At 48.5% G+C, this 19,799-nt stretch overlaps 7 protein-coding genes across 7 annotated transcripts; 4 read left to right on the top strand and 3 right to left on the bottom strand.

Annotated features, from left to right (window-relative positions):
* Positions 1-92: 92 nt before the first annotated feature.
* On the top strand, positions 93-6,425 carry F4817DRAFT_335037 (uncharacterized protein). The gene is made up of 3 exons (XM_049302984.1): positions 93-3,576; positions 3,642-5,794; positions 5,849-6,425. The coding sequence occupies exons 1-3, from the start codon at positions 562-564 to the stop codon at positions 5,997-5,999; spliced, it is 5,319 nt and encodes a 1,772-aa protein (XP_049159887.1). The 5' UTR covers positions 93-561; the 3' UTR covers positions 6,000-6,425.
* A 173-nt stretch (positions 6,426-6,598) lies between these two features.
* F4817DRAFT_335038 (P-loop containing nucleoside triphosphate hydrolase protein) lies at positions 6,599-10,562 on the bottom strand. The gene has a single exon (XM_049302985.1). It carries the CDS (start codon positions 10,377-10,379, stop codon positions 6,726-6,728), a length of 3,654 nt encoding a protein of 1,217 aa, XP_049159888.1. The 5' UTR covers positions 10,380-10,562; the 3' UTR covers positions 6,599-6,725.
* Positions 10,563-10,715: 153 nt separating this feature from the next.
* On the top strand, positions 10,716-11,210 carry F4817DRAFT_315093 (uncharacterized protein; the record flags this gene model as incomplete). The annotated part of the gene is made up of 2 exons (XM_049300490.1): positions 10,716-10,868; positions 10,926-11,210. 2 exons carry the CDS (start codon positions 10,716-10,718, stop codon positions 11,208-11,210), a joined length of 438 nt encoding a protein of 145 aa, XP_049159889.1.
* Positions 11,211-11,248: 38 nt separating this feature from the next.
* Positions 11,249-12,927, bottom strand: F4817DRAFT_74475 (Clavaminate synthase-like protein). The gene is made up of 5 exons (XM_049307852.1): positions 12,149-12,927; positions 11,767-12,081; positions 11,578-11,716; positions 11,435-11,524; positions 11,249-11,385 (listed from the first exon to the last, which is right to left on the bottom strand). The coding sequence occupies exons 1-5, from the start codon at positions 12,638-12,640 to the stop codon at positions 11,288-11,290; spliced, it is 1,134 nt and encodes a 377-aa protein (XP_049159890.1). The 5' UTR covers positions 12,641-12,927; the 3' UTR covers positions 11,249-11,287.
* On the top strand, positions 12,928-14,332 carry F4817DRAFT_74474 (HAD-like protein). Its single transcript, XM_049307851.1, has one exon. The coding sequence runs from the start codon at positions 13,216-13,218 to the stop codon at positions 14,086-14,088; it is 873 nt and encodes a 290-aa protein (XP_049159891.1). The 5' UTR covers positions 12,928-13,215; the 3' UTR covers positions 14,089-14,332.
* Positions 14,333-16,407, top strand: F4817DRAFT_74502 (uncharacterized protein). Its single transcript, XM_049307853.1, has 5 exons — positions 14,333-14,773; positions 14,911-15,173; positions 15,264-15,458; positions 15,583-15,735; positions 15,803-16,407. The coding sequence occupies exons 1-5, from the start codon at positions 14,577-14,579 to the stop codon at positions 16,012-16,014; spliced, it is 1,020 nt and encodes a 339-aa protein (XP_049159892.1). The 5' UTR covers positions 14,333-14,576; the 3' UTR covers positions 16,015-16,407.
* On the bottom strand, positions 16,319-19,007 carry F4817DRAFT_335047 (Serine/threonine-protein phosphatase 2B catalytic subunit). Its single transcript, XM_049302986.1, has 4 exons — positions 18,460-19,007; positions 17,788-18,377; positions 16,804-17,717; positions 16,319-16,699 (listed from the first exon to the last, which is right to left on the bottom strand). Exons 1-4 carry the CDS (start codon positions 18,644-18,646, stop codon positions 16,693-16,695), a joined length of 1,698 nt encoding a protein of 565 aa, XP_049159893.1. The 5' UTR covers positions 18,647-19,007; the 3' UTR covers positions 16,319-16,692.
* Between the last annotated feature and the right edge of the window lie 792 nt (positions 19,008-19,799).

The raw sequence follows: 19,799 nt of genomic DNA on the forward strand, positions 1-19,799 counted from the left end.
GTGGAGTTTACTACCTACAGGTACATGTAGGTACCTATTTTCGGACCTATCAATCCCCCAAACCTGCCCAAACCTGCCCAAACCTGGGGCTAGACGTGCATCATTACCAAAAAGCTGAGACGAATCAAGAGGCTTCAAACCCCCTCGACTTCACAGTGTACATACATATCTTATGAACGCAAGTCTGCTGTCTTTGTCGCGTGCATGCGTTTATTCACTGTCACCGAGATTTAGTTCATTCTACCGTCTACATGTTTATTGTTTGCATGTTATTTGTTCTAGAATTTACCTGAGTAACTTGCCTAAGAGCTAATGCCTTACGCGGGTCTTTGCCGCAGCCGCAGCCGCAGCCTCAGCAATTGCCACCATTAGATTGGATGACTACCTTATATTCCGCAAACCAACTCACGCGCCTCTTGTTTACAGGAGATGTCTTTCTCGACTTTCTCGAGTCAATAAATACCTCTTTGTTTCTTCCTATTCCGCCAGAGTACAAATCACAACCACGTTTCTTCACTATTATGTCCTACTAAGCAACCATCTACTTTACTAACCGTAACAATGGATTATGGAAAGCTCCGAGCCGCTGCCTTACGGGATGGCGAAGATGAGGAAGCCGTAACCGTCGATACTCGAGCTTTAATCGACAAGGTTCTAGCGAGATACTCGGGCGAGTGGACTACATTGCGGGAGCTTATTCAGAATGCTGCCGACGCCCAAGCCACTACCGTGAAGATAAAGTGGGAAACTCTACCCTCGACTCAAGTTCCTCTACCACCTACTACAGATCGATCCGAGATCCTAAAGCACGTAATCGCAAACCATACCCTCAAGCGACTCGTCGTTCAGAACAATGGCCAACCATTTACAAAGACTGACTGGGGAAGGCTGAAGAGGATCGCCGAGGGCAATCCTGACGAGACTAAGATTGGCGCTTTTGGTGTAGGATTCTATAGTGTCTTCGCGGATTGTGAGGAACCCTTTGTTAGCTCAGGTAACGAGGCTATGGCCTTCTACTGGAAAGGGAACGCTCTCTTCACGAGAAAACTACAGGTCCCTGAGGGCCAACACAGCTCAGATACAGCCTTCGTTCTAGACTATCGAAATACGACGACAACTTTACCAAATCTGCTGTCTGTCAGTCAGTTCCTAGCTACAAGTTTAACATTCGTAGCCCTCCAGAATATTGAATTCTGGATCGATGACTACAAAATCCTCCATCTGCAAAAGAAAACTAGTCCCAGCGTCGACATTGCGCTGTCAAGAGATGTCGAAACCACTACCAAAGAACGCCTCATGAAGGTCCAGAGCGTTGAACGTGCGAGCGCACAGATAGACGCATCATTCATGAGCGCCATCGGGTGGAAACCCCAAGTGGCAGCAACGGCCAAGAGCGAGGCTTACGGGTTAGGTAGCTCGGAGATACCGTCTTTACGAAGCTTCTTTTCTAAGCTCACCGCCAACCCTACCACAGCGAAGGCTAACAAAGTGGCAAAAGAAGAGAAACTTGCCCAAGAGGCCATATCCGAGGACATAACTATATTATCGTCAAGCAGCATATTTCTTAGGGTGACGACTGCTGCGATTAAGACGTCCGTCACTGCTAATTTCTCAGCAGAGCTGGAGAGGGCCACCAAAAAGCCTCCGCCAAAGCTAGCTAAGTTGTCAGTATTGACTTCCTCGTATGATGAAACGCAAGCCTCGCAGAGTTCTGCGAGCTCTGAAGCTGTTTCTAAGGCCACCAACGTATTTGCCTCCGTACTACCGAGCAAGAAAGGCGGACGAATATTCATTGGGTTCCCAACTACCCAGACGACCGGTGCTGGCATTCATATCTCAGCGCCCTCTGTCATACCTACTGTAGAACGGGAGGCTATTGATTTAAATGCAAGATGGGTCAGAACATGGAATATTGAAATGCTGCGAGCTGCTGGTATCATGACCCGCCTTGCTTTTTCGAATGAGATGGCCGAGTTGCAGACCAAATTGCAGCGGGCTGCGGAGAAATCGAACACCGGCATCACATCGAAAGAGGTCGCCAAATATATGCCAGAAGCATTACATACACTAAAGGCTTTCACATTCGGAGATTCTACGCCCAGTGGTCACGTTTCGCAGATAATTGAGGAAGCATTCTGGACATCATACAAAAAGCCCTTCGTAGAAGTCTACAGTAGCCGAGGCGTTCTTCCTACTAACAAGGTTCGACTTGGTTCAGAAGAGCTTGCTAAATTTGTCGATGGGATCCCGGTAATCCCTCCCGAACTTGGATCCACTGGCTTCATTCAGAAATTGGTCGAATTCGATTTACTTTCTGCCATAACTGTAGACGATGTCCGGATAGAATTATCTGGAAACCCTCTTAATAAGACTCAGCTCATCAGCTTCATAGATTGGGCCAGTAAGAAGGCTGCTCAAGGCGAGCTTGACTTACCGAGTAGAGACAGACTTCTTGATGTCGCAGTTGGCCTCGTCACTGAGGGGGCTGACGAGCAAGGCGGTATTATCGCCCTAGGAAACATCAAGAATTATATTAGCCCAAATAAGATACCAGCTGGTTTGCCAATCCCGCCGACCACTCTGCCCTACGATTTCACTAAGCACTGCAATTCGACTCAGCTGCAAGCTTTAGGGTGGGAATCCCTTGAGATTGTTCCTTGGCTTCGGTTCCTAATTGAAACCTGTTCGAGGAGACCAGATGAACAGAACTTAACCAAGTCCCCTAAGTTTTCGATACAAATCCTCACAGTATTGTCAAAAAGCTGGGACAATCTTAGCCAGGGCTCCAAGGGAACTATTACGTCGTTACTCCAGAGTCATACTGTTATGCCCACCAAGTTAGGTATGAGGAAGCCAGCAGAGTCGTTCTTCCAGAGTGTGAAACTATTCGATGATCTTCCAACTATTGAGGGATGCTCCTCACTCAAGGATAAATTTCTCACCGCTATCGGAGTCAGAAAAACCGTTGATCTGGATACGATCTTCACACGGTTGCTCAATCGTTCAGCAGAGGTTGAGGATTCTGGACAAGTAAAATGGAGTCACGTCGAACTTATCAAATATTTGGCATCAGTACGGCAAGATATTCCAAAGGATGATATGAAAAAACTCAAGGAGTCACGTATTTGTCCGGCAGAAGATGGACCCTATGGTCTAGAGTCAACCAAAGCAAGTTCACAACTGTATAAAGTCTCTGATCTCTATGAACCTAAAGGCCCGCTTCGATCGCTTGGACTCAGGCTCATTCAATGGCCGGGTGGCAACCTACGGCCTGGCAGCGCTGAAGGGAAGTTTTTAATTGACCTTGGCCTCCGTCCATATCCTCCAGCTTCTATAATTGTCGTCCTGATGGCTTCGTCCAATTCGACACTAAGGGCTAATGCTATGAACTATTTTATCTCTTACCACCATAGCAATCAGTACGCATCTTCCAATATTGGGGCATCGACCAAAGCCTTCCTCCCCTTGCAGGGAGATTCTCAGCAGCTCGCGAGTCCGTCTCAATGTTTTACAAATGAGGCTGCTGCCATGTTAGGTTTTCACATCTTACGTAGTGATCTCCATGCTCATGCCCCTGTAAGTCTAAATAATTTATTTGCCTTTCTAGTCTTTTATGGGACATTTTACTAATTGCAACCTAGAAATTCGGCGTGGTTGCGGACCCCCCTATTTATGAATGCATTGAGCGGTTATTGGCCAAACCTCCCTCAACCCACCAGGATGCTGTCTCACTTTTTGGCTATTTTGCTACTCGCATAAATGAGCTTAATGGTAGCGCGATTGTAAAGCTTCGGGAAGCTCTTATCGTACCTGTAGTGCGTAGAAAAGAGTTAGCAACCTCCCGGATGGCGACAGACAAAGAAGATAAAGCAGGCAGTGTTGTCCACCTAAGTCCCCGTCAATGCTATCTAGGTAGCTCAACGATGTACGGAGATATTTTTGACTTTGTTGACTTTGGCAGCTCTGCAAATGCATTTCTATCAGCGTGTGGTTCGAAGACCGAACCAACCAAGCTAGAAATTGCCCAGCTAGCAGCAGATGAACCTGCTAGACTGCTTAGTGTTCTCCAAAGCTCAGAAAAATACCTGAGCGTTTTGAAACTCTTAGCTGAAGAGACAGCAACTCTTAAAAGAGACAAGGAGCTATGGAGGAAGATGAAATCTTCTCCATTTCTCCTTGCATTTAAAGAGATCAGCGCACCTGCTAAAGACAAAACATCGGAAACTGAGGAAGACGAGGCACCAATCAGATCATATCAACTTGCGACTCCGGCTAGCATTGTTATCTTAGACGATTACATTAGCTACCGCCTGTTTAAAGATCACTTGATCTGTGCGCCAGAGGAAGACGTCTTGGAAGCCTTCTACATGGCTCTCGGCTCCCAAACTCTCTCCGCTATTGTCCAGGAGGATCTTAGAGTTGGGCCGCAGAGTGAGAAACAGGACGGCGCGCTTTGGCTTCGGAAACACGTTCTTGAACGTTCAAAGATCTTCATCCATGAGTATGCTAGATACAGACGGGATACGATCAAGCACGATGCGAGGTGGCTTGAGAAGAATATAACTGTAGAAGCTGTGCGGTCTGTCTCGCTTCGCCGATCACTTCGTGGCCAAAGTCAGTCGCACACCGAAAAGAGGTCAGCAGCGAGTTTGAAAGCTGCCAACGGCTGGATCCTTTATGTTGCATCCGAATCTTCTCGTCCCGATATGTACCAAGTAGGACAAGCAGTATGTCAACTTATTCTAAATCGGCCAAGTCAGCAAGCGTACTTTTTCTTCGAGCCGTTCTTGAAGCTTGATTTACTTGACCTGAGAGCCCGCGGATACAATGTTGACCGCATCCTCAGAGCCAAGGCTGCTGAGGCTAGAATTGCAGAGGAAGAAAGGCGCAAGGCCTTAGATGCTGAGCAGGCGAATATTAGGGAACGAGAAGAAGAATTTAGAAGACACACTCAAGCTGCTGCTGCTGCAAGGAGCGGGAATAGGACGCCGCCGCCACGCATGCCTGGCGGGTTTGGATCTCCCGATGACAGCGAAACACTCTCACCACCACCGGCCAATACGCCACAACAACAGACTAGGAGAAGTAAGGGCTTCTTCTCGAATTTTTCTAAACGATTCGGGTTTGATACCTCTAGCGAGGCAGAGGATAATCTTAGGAACTTTATGGAGTCAGACCCAGAGCCAGCTAAGTTACCGCCAGCTAAATTACCGCCAGTTGAGCCCTCAACAGGGTCAGGGTCCAAATCTGGCAAGAAGGACGATGGCAAGGTCACAAATCCCGCCATAGTCCAACAGAACCTTATCAATGCCATCATGTCTACAAGAGCCCACGACTCTTCCCAAGTTTATTCACCGCCAACGACTCGAGAAGTCAAGGAACAAGCTACTTATTGCGATGACACTATAGGAAAGGATCTCAATTTTGTAGCGGATGCATCAAACGGAATGCGCGTATTCGTATCAAGGACGATACCAAATCTTAACACTGCCCAGTTCCTTACGAAGAATCACGTGTCCATCAACTCCTTTGCGTCAATACTGACCGACGTGGGTGATGCTTATTCCATCCACCGCTCCTCGCTACACATTTTCTACGATGAGGAGGGAGGTACGATTGCTTTCAATCGCGATGGTAGCATCTTCTGCAATCTGCGCTTCTTTATTCAGCTGCACGCCGAGAATATGTCAGGGCAAGGCAAAGCTGCCGCCTCCGTCTGGTGGTGGGTTGTACTAGCCCACGAGTTGGCTCACAACCTCGTTCAGATGCATAACGCAGACCACAGTTATTACACGTAAGTAGACCTAAGCTATATCGACCATTCCGAGTATATGCTAACATAATATAGCGAGTCGTTTATCCAGCAATACTTCCCTTTAATGATGGTGAAGGTAACTCGACTACTAGGAAGTGAATCAGCACCTCCGGCTAACGATCAACCGCTCCCTACTCTTCCCGGACCCTCTACAGCGCCGCCACCACCATACCGAGAACACTAAGCAACAGAACTAGTAGACACAGGATAGACGTTGTTTCCACATGATCAGAGGATATTATGGCCTCTCCCCGCAAGACAGAATTATCACATCGGACCAAGACATAGCACAACATAACACAAGTTATATAGCATAACAAACAGTTCTGTCTGGCATTTCAAGGCGTTAGGGAACCAGCAGTCTCGCAATATAGACGGGGACGAGTATCACGCCGAGGTGAGGCGTTTGCATTCGCAGAGGATTCGCTGTATAGTAGATGAACCGGCACTTATGGCTGCTTGCTATAGAGATCGCCGCTGTGCGGAATAGATGCGTGTGCGTTATGAATATTCGGAATGTGTTGGCTTGGTGATTGTAATTTGCGAAATATTGATACTGTATTCTATTGCTGTCTGGCTTACCTAGTAGTTTATTAATCTGAAATCTCGCTTTTTTATATTTGGTTTAATATAATACTCTGTTGCTATAATTACGGGTGCGACTTAGAGGGATAAATGTATTGAATGTAAACATGTCAATCCTATCTCGACGAAATAGTTGGCACTCGTAACACACATACATCCTCATAGATACCAGAGGCGTAAACATACAGCATAGAAATGCAAACAGATTTATCTTTTTTAATTTCGCTAACTCCCTTTATATACATAACAACAGTAAACTACTCTCCGCCAACACAACCACCCATCTTCCCACTCTAATCTAAGTAGCATAATCCAATCCCCCGCATCACTCCGCAACCCATCCCTTCCCAGGAACTTTCCTCTGCACAATCTTCCTCACCGGCAACGGCCAGCCCAACCCACCACCTCCTTCCGCCCGCATATACGGCACAACCCAGCACTCCCGCGCGCCATCCGTCCTCGGAACCTCCTTAATCGGCTTGCCGTACGACAGCAACGGGGTCCCTTTCGCCAGCGCGGCCAGCTGCGCGCCCGTAACATCCGTCAGCGCGAGCATCCTCGTCTTAGGAATCTTTTGCGCAGACGGGTCGGCCGCCGCGCGCTGCAGGTTCGTGTACACGATGTACTCGGGACACTCCTGGGGGCTGCGGTGCGCGAGCGAGGACGACGGGTGGATGTAGACTAGGCCGGCTAAGGGGTCGCGCGGGTCCGACTCGGCGGGCTTGAGGGGCACGTAGGGGACGTCGATGGCGCGGCGGGGTTTGCGGAAGATTTCGGGTGGGGAGGGCGCTAGGTCGGCGCGGATGGCGACTTGGTCGATGAAGCCTGCGGCGACCATTTGTTTTAGAGCCGAGATTTGCTTAGGGCTGGGCCGGTCTAGCTTTTCTTTGAAAGTCAGGTTGGCGAATGCGGGGATGTCTTTCTGAAGTAGGCTTGTGATCTGCCGGCGGAGTTTTTGGGCTTCTTGGAGCGCTTTGAAGCGCACGAAGTGGTTCTCGCACCAATGTTCCGTCGGATCGTGTGCGAATTCCCCGACGACTTGGAGGAGCTTGATAGCGTCGGAGCTATCGTCGAGCGAGCAGAAGTTTCGGTGAACTTCGTTATACTTGCGTCGCGCTAGGATCTGCTGGTTCTCCGCGGCTATATCTTGGTTGGTGCGGAAGTCGTGCTCGTGATCCGCTGCTAGAGCTGGTATTGCTTGACTTTCTGGGATGAACACCTCCGCTACAGATAATCCTGCGACGAGTGCCACAGTATATGGTAAGCAGTCGTGGAGATGTCCAACTAGAAGGATGCGCGCAAAACGGGGTGGGAGAGGGAATTTTGCCATCGTCTGGCCAATTTGAGTAGCCTGGCCTGATTCCGTGATTGCTGATAGGTACTGAAGCAGTTTTTCGGCTTTAGCAAGGCTTTGCCGCTCCGGTGGTGTAGGAAAGGGGAAGTTAACTACATGTTGTAGCCGCATCGCCTTGAGTTGCAGCACTACGCCTTCGATGGGCATTCTCAACAGTTCGGGGTCGGCGAACTCGGGGAAGTCCCGCTCATACACGGCAGAAGAGTATAGTCGATAGCAGTGACCTGGCCCAGTTCGACCAGCACGTCCGGCTCTTTGATTCGCACTAGCTTTGCTGATCCAGCCGATCTCGTAGCTTTGCACTCCAGTTTCCCTATTGTATCTTCGTTCTTTGGACCGCCCTGAATCAAATACGTAGCGAACACCAGGTATCGTCAAACTTGTCTCGGCAACGTTTGTTGCAAGTATAACGGCACGCGAGCCCTCGGGCGGATCGTCAAATACTCGCATTTGTTCTCTCGTAGGTAATAATGAGTATAAGGGCAGTATGTGCATCTTCAGGGGTCCTGAACCAACTTCCTCCGAAACATCAAATTCACCATCGTCTTCGTCATCCTCATCTTCCTCGTCAATAAATGGTAGGTCATAATCATCATTTGCCATTTCATTAGTTTCTCCGAAGTCGATATCCTCGACTTCTAAAGGAGCGTCGTTTGCGGATATTCGAACCTTTGGATATACGATAGGATTCATAGCACCAGTCGCAAGCTTGAGCTTCTTGCTCAGCCTTTGTATTTCATCGTGTCCAGTAAGAAAGACAAGGAAGCTACCTGGTGGGAGCTTACGATGTCCTCTCATAATCTTCTTGAAGGCCTCGTCGACATAGTCGTGATGGGTCTGCCTAGAAAAGTGCATAGTCACCGCGTGTTGTCGGCCCTCAACGTTAAGAACCGGCGGCGGTATTGGGAATAATGTTTGATTTTTTATGAAATCATCTACCCGCAAAGTGGCGGACATGATAATTAACTTCAGTGGAGCTAACTTGGGGTCTTCGTTAGACATTTCCTCTCGTAACTTAACGACTCGGCTAAGCATCCCAACAAGAATATCTGTGTTAACGCTCCTCTCGTGAGCTTCATCGATAATAATGGCAGAATATTTGCGAAGGGAGATGTCATTGGCGACTTCACGAAGAAGCACACCATCCGTCATAAATTTAACTGCTGTCTTATCATCAACGGTGCCCTCGAATCGAATCTGGTATGCAACAGCGTCTGACCGATCACCAAGTTCTTGCCCAACCCTCTTTGACATACTGACCGCAGCGACTTTTCGTGGTTGTGTCACTCCGATCATGCCCGGGGTAGGTGAGTTAGGCGAGCCGTACCCAGCTTCGAATAGAAACTGGGGTACTTGTGTTGTTTTTCCTGATCCAGTGGCACCACAAATTACTACTACATTGTTGTTGTGAATGGCTTCCATGATCTTCTGCTCCTCGGCTACCACCGGTAGCTTAAGCCGCGCATCTTGTATCTCAGATGTCCTCTGGACTGGAACGCTAAACGCCTTTCTCCCGCTGTCTTTTGTCGGAAGTAATTCCATGGGTAATGGGTCTTGCTCCAGCGGCCGTGGCTTAAAATCCTTAGGGACCGTGATATTCAAAACCGAATTGTTATTGTCGACAGGCTCATATCCAAGAGCTGCATTACGCTGTTCATGGGCCCAGGATTTAAAGGCCGAAGATCTCTCCTTCCTCTTCGAAACGTCTTCCTCTTCTTCAGATGATTCATCATCGCTGCTCGACTCTTGATCTGTAGATTCATCTTCCTCGGACTCGTCCTCTGAGGATTCTTGAGACTTGGCTGAATCGTGGGCGGACACGTCGGAGCTAAATCCATTCCACTCGTCATCGCTAGCGTCATCCTCGTCCATGCGTTCTTCCGCACTCTCGGGTGATATTTCAGGCAGTATGATTTGTGCCTTCGCATGCACCTTCGACTTTACGCCACCACGCTTCTGTCTTTTTTGTATAACTGGTCGCCCCTCGTCGTCTAATTCCAGGGGACGTTTTAATCCAGACCCCACAGTGACCGCTGACTTTTCCGGTAAGGCAATTTTAGCATCGCTGGTGGTAGGGCCATTGGCTGTCGACGCAGCATTCTGAGAAAATCCGCTTTCTCGACCTTGAGAGCGACCGGTTTTTGAATGCACTTCAAAATCATCTTCTGATTCATCGCTTGCGAGAGTATCCTTGGTTTCGAAGAGGACATCATCATCGTCCTCACCAATGCCTGCTCTTCGTTCTCTCAAAGCGCGACTAAATGCCTGGCGCTTCGTCTCTTTCCCCTGGCCGAGACTCCGACTACTCGAAAATAAGCTTGTGTCAATCTTATTCTTAGCTAATTCAGCTAGGAGAACGCGATTCTCATCCTTTTTGAGCTTGGTGTCGATATATTTCTCAAGGCGCTTGGCCTTTTTGCCGCTGACCTTAACCTCGCCCTTCAGTTCATTTCTCAACTGAGCTCTTCTAGCTTCACGGTCTGCTTTCTGAGCGTCTGGGAGAATTTCCAGCGCATTGCTGTCCGTCTGCGGGGGTGCATCTCCACCATCTTGGATGCCATTTTGTAGCGCTTTCTCACGCGCAAGGACCTTATGTTTCCTCTGACGCGGCACGAATTTTGGCATTTTTACTGTTGTCGATGATGAAAACTGAGTGATGTACTAGGAAGAGAAACGATATTGAAATTTTGACCGCCTGGCAGAATTTCTTCTAAAGATTGAATCGAGTTAGCGTGGGGTGCATTAGGTCGTTTTAATGGTAGCGGGCCCACTTTATAAGCTGTAGACCCGCTCTAGTGGATATCCAACAGCGCAAGCTATAAGAACACTGTCCCTGAATGTCCTAATGCTAGCCACAGTTCCTATCATCATAACCCATAACCCTTGTTTGACTGCTATCCAAATTACGTACATCTCACAACCCGAGTGTCTTTCAGTTACGCATTTCGAACATAGGTACCTATGGATGCCTCACAAGTAGTCGAAGCGCCGTTCCCGGCTCAGTCAAAAGCTGCTACTGGACCTATTGACGGAATAGCAACCGAAGCTTCTGCTCTGCACTTTTCGGACAAGATACTTGTTACTCTATCTCAAGAGGGCAGATTATCACAATGGGTAAATTACTACTATACTAAATAAATATCCCAAACGGCAGTGTTAATTTAATGATAGATTCAAGTACCATTGTCGGCACCGTCACCAGCCAGCGTAGACATGGCCTTAGCAAATTCTAGCTTGCTGCCCTTGTCTCACTTAACACCCAAAACACTACTTGGCGGAGGTGGTGAAGAGCGTGAATCCTTAGCGCAGCTGTATGCTGTTCAAATCGCTAGTCACATCGTAAGGAGAAACTCGGATGAGAATCGTACCCTCGTCGTTGGACTTGGTCTTAAAACGCTTAAGCCCGAACGCGAAGCCTTCTTTGACGTCCTTGAACTCATTCAAAAGGTCTTGTAAATGGCCGAGAAATCCGGCAAGCAAAATCACAACCCCGCCTCGAATAGAATCAGGTGAAATGAAGCGAAATATCCTATCTACATAGCTACCACAGTAGCACTTGGTGCCACTGCCTTTTTCGCTTCTTGATTCTTGAGAAATTCATCTCTCTCAATCTTGAATCTCATCTGACACCCTAGAGTTCATCAATTAGGGTTATCCTCGGGCTGGATGTGGAAACTTACAGTCACCGCAAGAGATGGGTTTGTATTTGGCCGGATTCTTCTCCGAGGTACACGATGGAACAACGCCCTCGACGCAGTTGAAGTTGAGACCTAGTGAGCGAGTGAGCGAACATCTCAAGGAAAGCAACGGTATAGTGACATACCAAAGAAAAATGGTAGAGAGACCCGTTCTCCGTTAGACTCATTTGTGACTCTATGGACAGTGGATTTATAAATGTCATTGCAGAGCCGCATCATGAAGTCGCCGATATTGACAACAAGAGTTCCTTCAATCGGGGGTGCCTTCAGAAACTGTCAGCATTGGTTGACACTCCACACCGTTCGCATCTTACCCTCAGCCACTGTCCCTCTTTAGACAGCACCTGCAGACCACCCACGCCGTCTTGCCATAAGAGCGTAAACAACTGCAGGTCTGTATGACTTCCTAGACCAACAAACTTGTTTTCGACTTCTTCTACAGTCCTTGGCGGATAGTAATTGAAAACGCCATCTGCTCCTGGATGTGTGACTTTGTCATCCCAATAATCTTCTTCTAGGTCTAGCGAAAGAGCAAATACTCTAACTAGTCTTCTAGCTAGAGTTAAGCAGCTCCTCCAATATGCGAGAGAGTCCTCCTTAAAGTTTGGCAAATGCTTTGTGCCCTCCCACTTTAACGCCAAAATCAGCCAACTCGGTACCACTCAAAGTAGATAAATAGAGGTCAAATATACGCACCACGAAGTCTTCTGCGCGGATCCATGATCTCACCTCGTCAGGAAGCTCAGAAACGTTCATTGGATGATCTGGATCGAGCTCTGGGCTATACCGAAATGAAAATGACTCTCTGACGTCGACACTCTCAGTTCGAGAGATCTGGGCCTTCCGGTTTCCAAGGTATCCGTTATAATACTTGCTATGTATCCTAGAGTCCACTAGCATCTTCTTCTCTAGTGGCTGTCTCATAAAGTTGATCACTTGCTTCTTGCATTGAGCAATGACTTCTTCCGGTATGCCATGATTCTTGATATAGAAGAAGCCGTTATTAGTGGCAGCCGATCTGATATTATCGGCGACACTTTTACGGTCGGAGAGCTTCTCGGAAAACATAAGTGCCAAGTCGATAATTGGGATCTCATCAGTCGTACAGTCTCGAGGAGGATTCGGTAGTACATCTCGATAGACCGGGCCAAGAGCCGTCCGAAGTTCAAGTTTCGTAATTCCAGCCATTATGATTCTTATGAACGTCGCAAACTTAAAGTAAACATGAAGAAGCGGGTTGTGTATAGGATTAAGTTTAATTCAACGGCTCGCGAGCTTCTTATATCTTTAAAGTCTTAACGTCAATTACCTCAGCAAGCAGCAGTGAGATAGATAATTGAGTGGGGGGTCATATGCAGAAACTTGCAGATTATCCAATAACTAACAAGACACAAGCTCTTTGCAGTTCATCAACATGCACAACATCTGTAATCGATGGTGTCCAATACTTATGTAGGTAGCTAATCGGGTTTCTAGTTATTCATGCTCTCTTCCTATACATTGTCTCAGTGGCATGTTTAGTCGAACCCAAAAGCTTGGAATAAGTAGTTGAGCCGATCTCCTCCGGCCACCGGCGGGCCAAGTCTAGCTTAAACGAACAAAGCCATTAAACCCCGGCGGGAGTAACCGGTTCCCAATCTCGCATCTTACTTGGTACTTGGTCCAATACCGAATGCAAAATACAAGCTGCCGGGCATTCACAGCTAACCACACACAATCTATAAATCCAATTCATTCATCACTTTATCCTAGTTAATTTAGTTATGGTGGCGGCGAATCAAAATGAGGGTCCAGGACTGATCTCTGGGGTCGGTTCTCAGACCCTTCCCCCAATTCGGGCGTGCCTGTTTGACATGGATGGTCTCCTCATTAACACCGAAGACTTATACACCCTCTGTGCCGACATAGTCTTGACCAAATACGGACGGCCCCGTCTCCCCTGGTCCATCAAGGCTCAGCTCATGGGCGTCCCTGGCGCATCCCACGGCGACACCTTTCACAGCTGGGCTCAGCTACCAATTTCAAGAGAGCAGTTCAAAGAGGAACAAGCCGAGCAACACCGGATCCATTTCCCCGAGTGCAAGCCTCTCCCCGGGGTAGAAAAGCTTCTCAAGGATCTCAGGAGCGCGAAGACTACACAGGGCTTGCCGGTTGAAATTGCCCTCGCTACCAGTAGCCATAAAGCGAACTACGAGCTAAAGACTTCGCGGCCAGAAACGAAGGCTGTTCTAGATCTAATTCCGGAGGAACATCGAGTCCTAGGAGACGATCCCAGGATTCAACGTGGCAAGCCGGCTCCTGATATCTACCTGCTTGCCCTGCAGATAATTAATTCATCACTACCTGAGGGCATTCCAAAGATCACGCCCAACGAGTGCCTGGTCTTCGAGGACAGCGTCCTAGGCGTAGAGGCAGGGCGGAGGGCAGGTATGAGGGCCGTATGGGTTCCTCATACCGGCCTCGCCGCCGAGTACAAGGGCAAGGAGAAAGAGGTGCTTGCTGGGAGGACGGCGTTATATCCCATTGGCAATGACGAGCAGCTCGGCGCGATCGACGATGGCCGAGCTGAACAGCTTGTTAGCCTGGAGAATTTCCCTTATGATAAGTTTGGCATTGTTGTTCCCCGAGACAACTAATTCAATAGGTAGAGGTAAATAAGCAAGTAGATGAATATTTATCAGATCAGACACGCCACTGCGCTAAAGCTACTAATTCCACGGATGGGAAGGGTTCGCTACGTATTAACCCGCCAAGCGAACCAGCTCCCATTGTGGGGTCACATAACAGCAATCGAGATGGTGCTATACTCCAAGACAGAGGCGTAAAGATCTGGGTTAACCTCAACCTGCATCTCAACCGTGGAACGTATCCGAGTGCGGGGAGATGGATGACCTGCGATCGGCATCATGTCTTTTCCCGACGCGACACGACATTGAAAGAGAAGATAAAAGGAGGGGATAGCGTCATTTTGTCATGATAGACTTATTGTTGCTAACTACCTATACTACTACCTAATGAATAGAACACATTTATTCTGTATACAAAACATATTATAAGGTTAACAGTTTACTAATCTATCTGGGTATTCATTTCAAGAAACACCCTTATACATACACACACAATCATGGCCCCGCCGGTCTCCGAATTCAAGCTCAACAATAACGGGATCCCGAACTTCGAGGACCTCCCCTTACGGCAGACAGACCCGCACTACTCGGCATGGGGCTTATACGGCGACAAGGACGAGCTAGGAACACTCAACCGACTAACAGACGAGCGGGTAGCCGCCGCAGCCAAGAACGAGATCAAGACTGGTCGCAGGTACGCATGACCAGACCAGACCGATCCAGTCCAGTCCCTATCCTTTCCTCTCCCCCATTCCGCTCCCATAGTCCCAACTAACTAACCACCTACCTAACCTAACTTAACCTAAACTAACCCATATCTCCCCCCTCCAGGATCTCCCTAAACTGGCCTCTCAACGCGCAGCCCCAAAAATCCTTCTTCTCCCGCCACGTATTCACGCAATCCCTCATCCGCAAGTCCCCGCGCGTCGTCAACGACGACGTCTGGACTTTCAACTCCCAGGTATCCACGCAGTGGGACGGCCTGCGACACTATGCGTACCAGCGCGAGGCGCGGTTTTACAACGGCGTGACTATGGAGGATATACACGGCGTCGGCGGGGATGGTGGGAAGACTACGGTTAATGGGATACATGGTGCGTTTACTTTCCGGAGAAGTGTTTGGGGGGGCTTGGTATATATATGTATGTGTGTGTGTGTGGCACGATGAGCTTACAAGCCAACAGCATGGGCGGAGCAGGGTATCGTAGGTCGCGGCGTCTTAGTCGATTACCACAGCTGGCGGCTCGCGCAACCTGCTGCTAACCTTAAGCCCTACGACCCGTTTAAGAGCGATGCGATCCCGCTTGAGGACCTTCAGGCGTGTCTAGCTGCGCAAGGGACTGAGGTTAAATTCGGTGATATCTTGTTCATCCGCTCAGGCACGTATTTCCTCCTATCCTATCCCATCCTACCCCATCCTAACCTATCCTCCTTACTTCAACCTCCTGCCCCTTAACTTCATCTCAGACGTGTACCCAGGCAATATACTAACAACACCCATAGGCTTCACAGCAACCTACCCCCAGAAAACCGCCGCCGAGCTCAGCGCCTACCAAGCCGTAGTCCCGCACCACTTCGGCGGCGTCGAGCGGTCGGAATCCATGCTGCGCTGGATCTGGGAGCACTTCTCGGCCGTGGCAGGGGACCAACCCTCTTGTACGTAGCCTCTAACCCCTAATTTTCTCCCGACCCTTCTCTCTTACCACTAACACCCATCCCGTAGTCGAGAGCTGGCCCGCACCCCCCGACTCCCCGCACATCCTGCACGAAGTCCTTCTTTCTGGTTGGGGGTGTCCGATCGGCGAGCTATTTGACCTAGAAAAGCTCGCCGCATACTGCGAGGCGCAGCAGCGCTGGTCCTTCTTCGTCGTCAGCGAGCCGTGTAATGTCCCCGGCGGCGTCGCCAGTCCGCCCAATATACTCGCTATTTTCTAGGTTATACGACCAATGTAGATACATATGTGAGCGGGTTTGGAATTGGGCGTTGTTGTGTATAGGTGGGATAAGGGAAGCTTCTACCGCTGTCAAAGGAATGTGAGAGGCCAATTAAAAGGATGGGTGGATAGCTTCGCTTTAGCCACGCTATCCACTAACCACCTACCACCTAAGCCGTTGACGTAGGGGCGAGACGAGACTCTTTGGGAGTCGAAAAATCTAGGAGGCATACCTCGTCAGTATCATGATTAGCCGTCCCATGCGCCAAGTATTTGTCTAATTCAGTAATCACATGTCTAAGCGCTTTAATATAATGTTAAATCGGTTCTACGGATAATAGTAGATCAAGGTCAGATATTCGTAGGGCTAGTACCGTCCTACGGCTCTAGCACAGTTCCAAGATTTTCATTAACTCGCCAAGTATCGTAAGACATCCTTTTCCCAACACCGTGTTCGTCTCAATTCTGCGTCAGTCACATGAAACTGTATCGTCCAGCTTGTCTCATTAGAGCCCCTTGAATCCTCGCCATTGTGCTATTAGAGCGATAATCCAGGCAAGGCTTCACTAGTATCATTCTAAGGATTACCAAAAGTACTACCTCGATAGGATGTTCTAATCTGCTAAGCCAAGATATGCATCAAGCGCAACCACTATAAACGTGAACACCGAAGTGACGTTCACCCACTATCTCAACGATTAGCTGATATATACTTGCACTGGATCATCGCTTGCGATCCCTGCTTGATTGTCAGCGGATGCTGATAGGATGATAACAAATTAGTACTTACGTGCTCAACCTCCTGGAAAGAGTCTGTAGTTTCTTATCATTATCAGCCTCCCGGGAGGCCCTCTCCAATGCCTGCTGTCGTTCCTCATCTTGGTGCTTCTGAACTTCCTCATGACTAGGCGGCAACCTCTCGTTCTGGAGATCGACTTTCCTAGCATCCTCAAAGGTATTAATAGCATTCTTGATCCCTTCTGCGCCAAGCATGAGTGTACCCGCAGGTAGTCGTCCGCCGGATACGGTCTTGAGTTCCGTAACCCTCTCGGATTCCTCCCGAAGTACCTGGAACACTCGTGATAGTCGACCAATGGCCAAGATTTTGTTCTTAATGGCCCGTCTCTTGTACTCAATCGAATCCGGATCTGATAAAGGACCCCCGAGTGGAGGCGACTGCGGGCCAGGAGACGACGACAGAGGTGTTTCCTCTTTAAGCTCCTCCTCTGAGCAGGTATGCAGGATGGCAATCAGCATATCGGTAATCTTCTCACCAACAAACGGTAAAGACCAAGTAAATACGTCCATAAAGTTAGGAAGCCAATACGGATGCGGTGTGCAATTGAACTGCCGAATGTTCATAACGTTGTTCTCGTATTTCAATACCGCCGCCTTGTTGTTGTAAACGTCGAGGTAGTTGGGCGCGGAGAATATAGTCATAACGCTTGGGAATCCAGTTGTTCTAGTCTTACGGTACATACGATAACCGGCGTCTTGAGCCTCGTGTGCTCGAATTATGGAGAGCAGGTTGTTCTTCTCTAAGAACGCGCATGCTGCAGGGTAGGAGAAAAAATACGAACAACCGCGCACATGATTGTGCATGAAGTATTCGCTAGTCTTCTCCTGACCAAAATCCTCTAGGGGATCAGCCCATAGGATATCGCACATCAATCCTTGGGTAGGCGGTTCTCGGAAGCGGTCAATCTATCGCAGGTCAGCAACAGACCGTATCTTACACTAGAGATAAGGCTAAGGGGAATATTCGAGGACCTACGTTTCTCAGATCATCCAAAGTATGCAGCTCGGGGCTGAGCCCTCCATGGATGCAGAGAAATTGTTTATTCATGACAGCGGCAAGCGGAAGGGAGCAGAAGGATTCCATACAAGCTTCGTAGATAGCCTCGGAGTACTTGTGCTTGCACTCAAGCTTGAAGGTAAAGTAGTCGGTCAAATGGCGACACTCGTGGTTCCCGCGTAGCAACCAAAGAGTTTTTGGGTAATGTATCTTCAGGCACCACAGGTATAGAACACACTCGATGCTGAAGTAGCCTCGATCGACGTAATCGCCAAGGAAGAGATACCGAGTCTCAGCCGGGTCACCACCGACTTCGAAAAGTTTCATCAAATCGTAGTATTGGCCGTGAACGTCACCGCAGACTGTTATAGGGGCATCCATCTCCAGTAGGTTGGGCTCGCTACGTAGGAGCTCAGTGCCAGTCTTGATGATCCATAAGGCTTGCTCATCGGTCAATCGACCCTCGCGATAAAAGTGCTGCTTCAAAAAAGTAATGTTGGGTTTCGTATGGGTATCATCCTCGAAAAACTGCTCGTCGGTGGGCTTGAATGTGGCAGGCGCTTGAACATCTAGATACCCAGTCGGTCAGTCAATCAGCATTTTGTCTTCGTGGCGGGGTAGTTCCTAAGAATTTGGTTTTGAGCAGCCTACCTTTGCAGACCCGTTCCATAGTGCTAACTTGTGTACCATCTTCCATAGTATGGATACTGAAGTCGATCTCGGGGAGAGGCTTCTTCTCCTGAATAGCGCGAATGGCATTGTCGACCTGAGCATTGCGTTGTTCTGGCGCCGAGCCCGCAGGGGGGGAGAAAGGCGGCTGGCCCTCTCCAGCGTCCATAGTGAAATGTAGGTGATGAACGATAATGCGCCTTTGGCTACGAGGGTCGGATAGTAGCAGCGCTTCACGCAGCAAAAGTGTATAGAGAAATGGAGAATAAAATTAAGTCAACTTGGAGATCTATTGGGCCGCTGAAGGTAGTGGATATGTTGAATGTTGAAGAAGAAGTGGAAAAGAGCACGAGGGCTGAAACTGGAGAATAATAATGAAAATGATGAGTTAGCAAGTTAGGCGGCGGAAGGCAGGCAGGATTGGCAAGGCACGAAAACCGATCTAAGTGGGAGGTATCAGGGTGTGTGTTACTTCTTCGTTACGTGCTGTGTGCTGTGTGCTGTGTGCTACGCTAAAGATTATGTGTACCTGCTCTTGCACCTCCTGAAAGCTGGAGCTTTGCTGTATTGGCTAATGTATATGTAAGTCCTCTCTTGGTACCTTTTAATCTATTATAGATACATATACTTCGTAGTGCACGATAAGATATGTACAATGCGGTGTAATACGCGGTGAGTGGGGTAAGGGGTACAAGACAGGTACTTCGATTCTAGGCCTTCAGGCTGAGCTACGTACCTTAGGTACATGTGTACATGTGTACCTACCTTGTGTGACTTCAAATAGGCCTCCCCGAAAAAGTGATATGACATAAGAGGTAAAGAAGGCCCAACTGGATGTGGTTGGTTTATGCGATTCTCGGTGTGAATTAAGAGTAGACTTCTCGTATCTGCCTAGGAGATCTGATAATACATTTTCCGAGCATGTGCATTTTAGATATTTAACCCATGTCCAGGGCAGAAAGGCGTCAAAAAAGCTAGCGCACCTTTACTAACAATTATCCTGGTAGGTGCGCCACCTTTTTTGACGTCCTTCTGCCAGGGGTCAATACCTCTCAATGCTCTTATCTACGCCACAATACAGGTGCGATAAGAGTTTAGCTATTCGGCTATTCGAATACCAGCCTAGGTACATATGTCTAAATACATAGTTCGATACAGGCAGCTGCTCTACATATCTGCTATAATGTACACTTATATAAAGGGCTCACCGGTCGACAGAAGGCATCTGTCGTGTCTTTCGAAACGTTGTTACACCAGAAGGAGCCTTCCATAATGCGTAATAACATATGCTCAGCCCTGACAATGACTTCATCCGCGATAAA

Source organism: Daldinia loculata (assembly GCF_022478755.1).
Source record: "Daldinia loculata strain CBS 113971 unplaced genomic scaffold F4817scaffold_19, whole genome shotgun sequence".
Lineage (NCBI taxonomy): Eukaryota > Fungi > Ascomycota > Sordariomycetes > Xylariales > Hypoxylaceae > Daldinia > Daldinia loculata.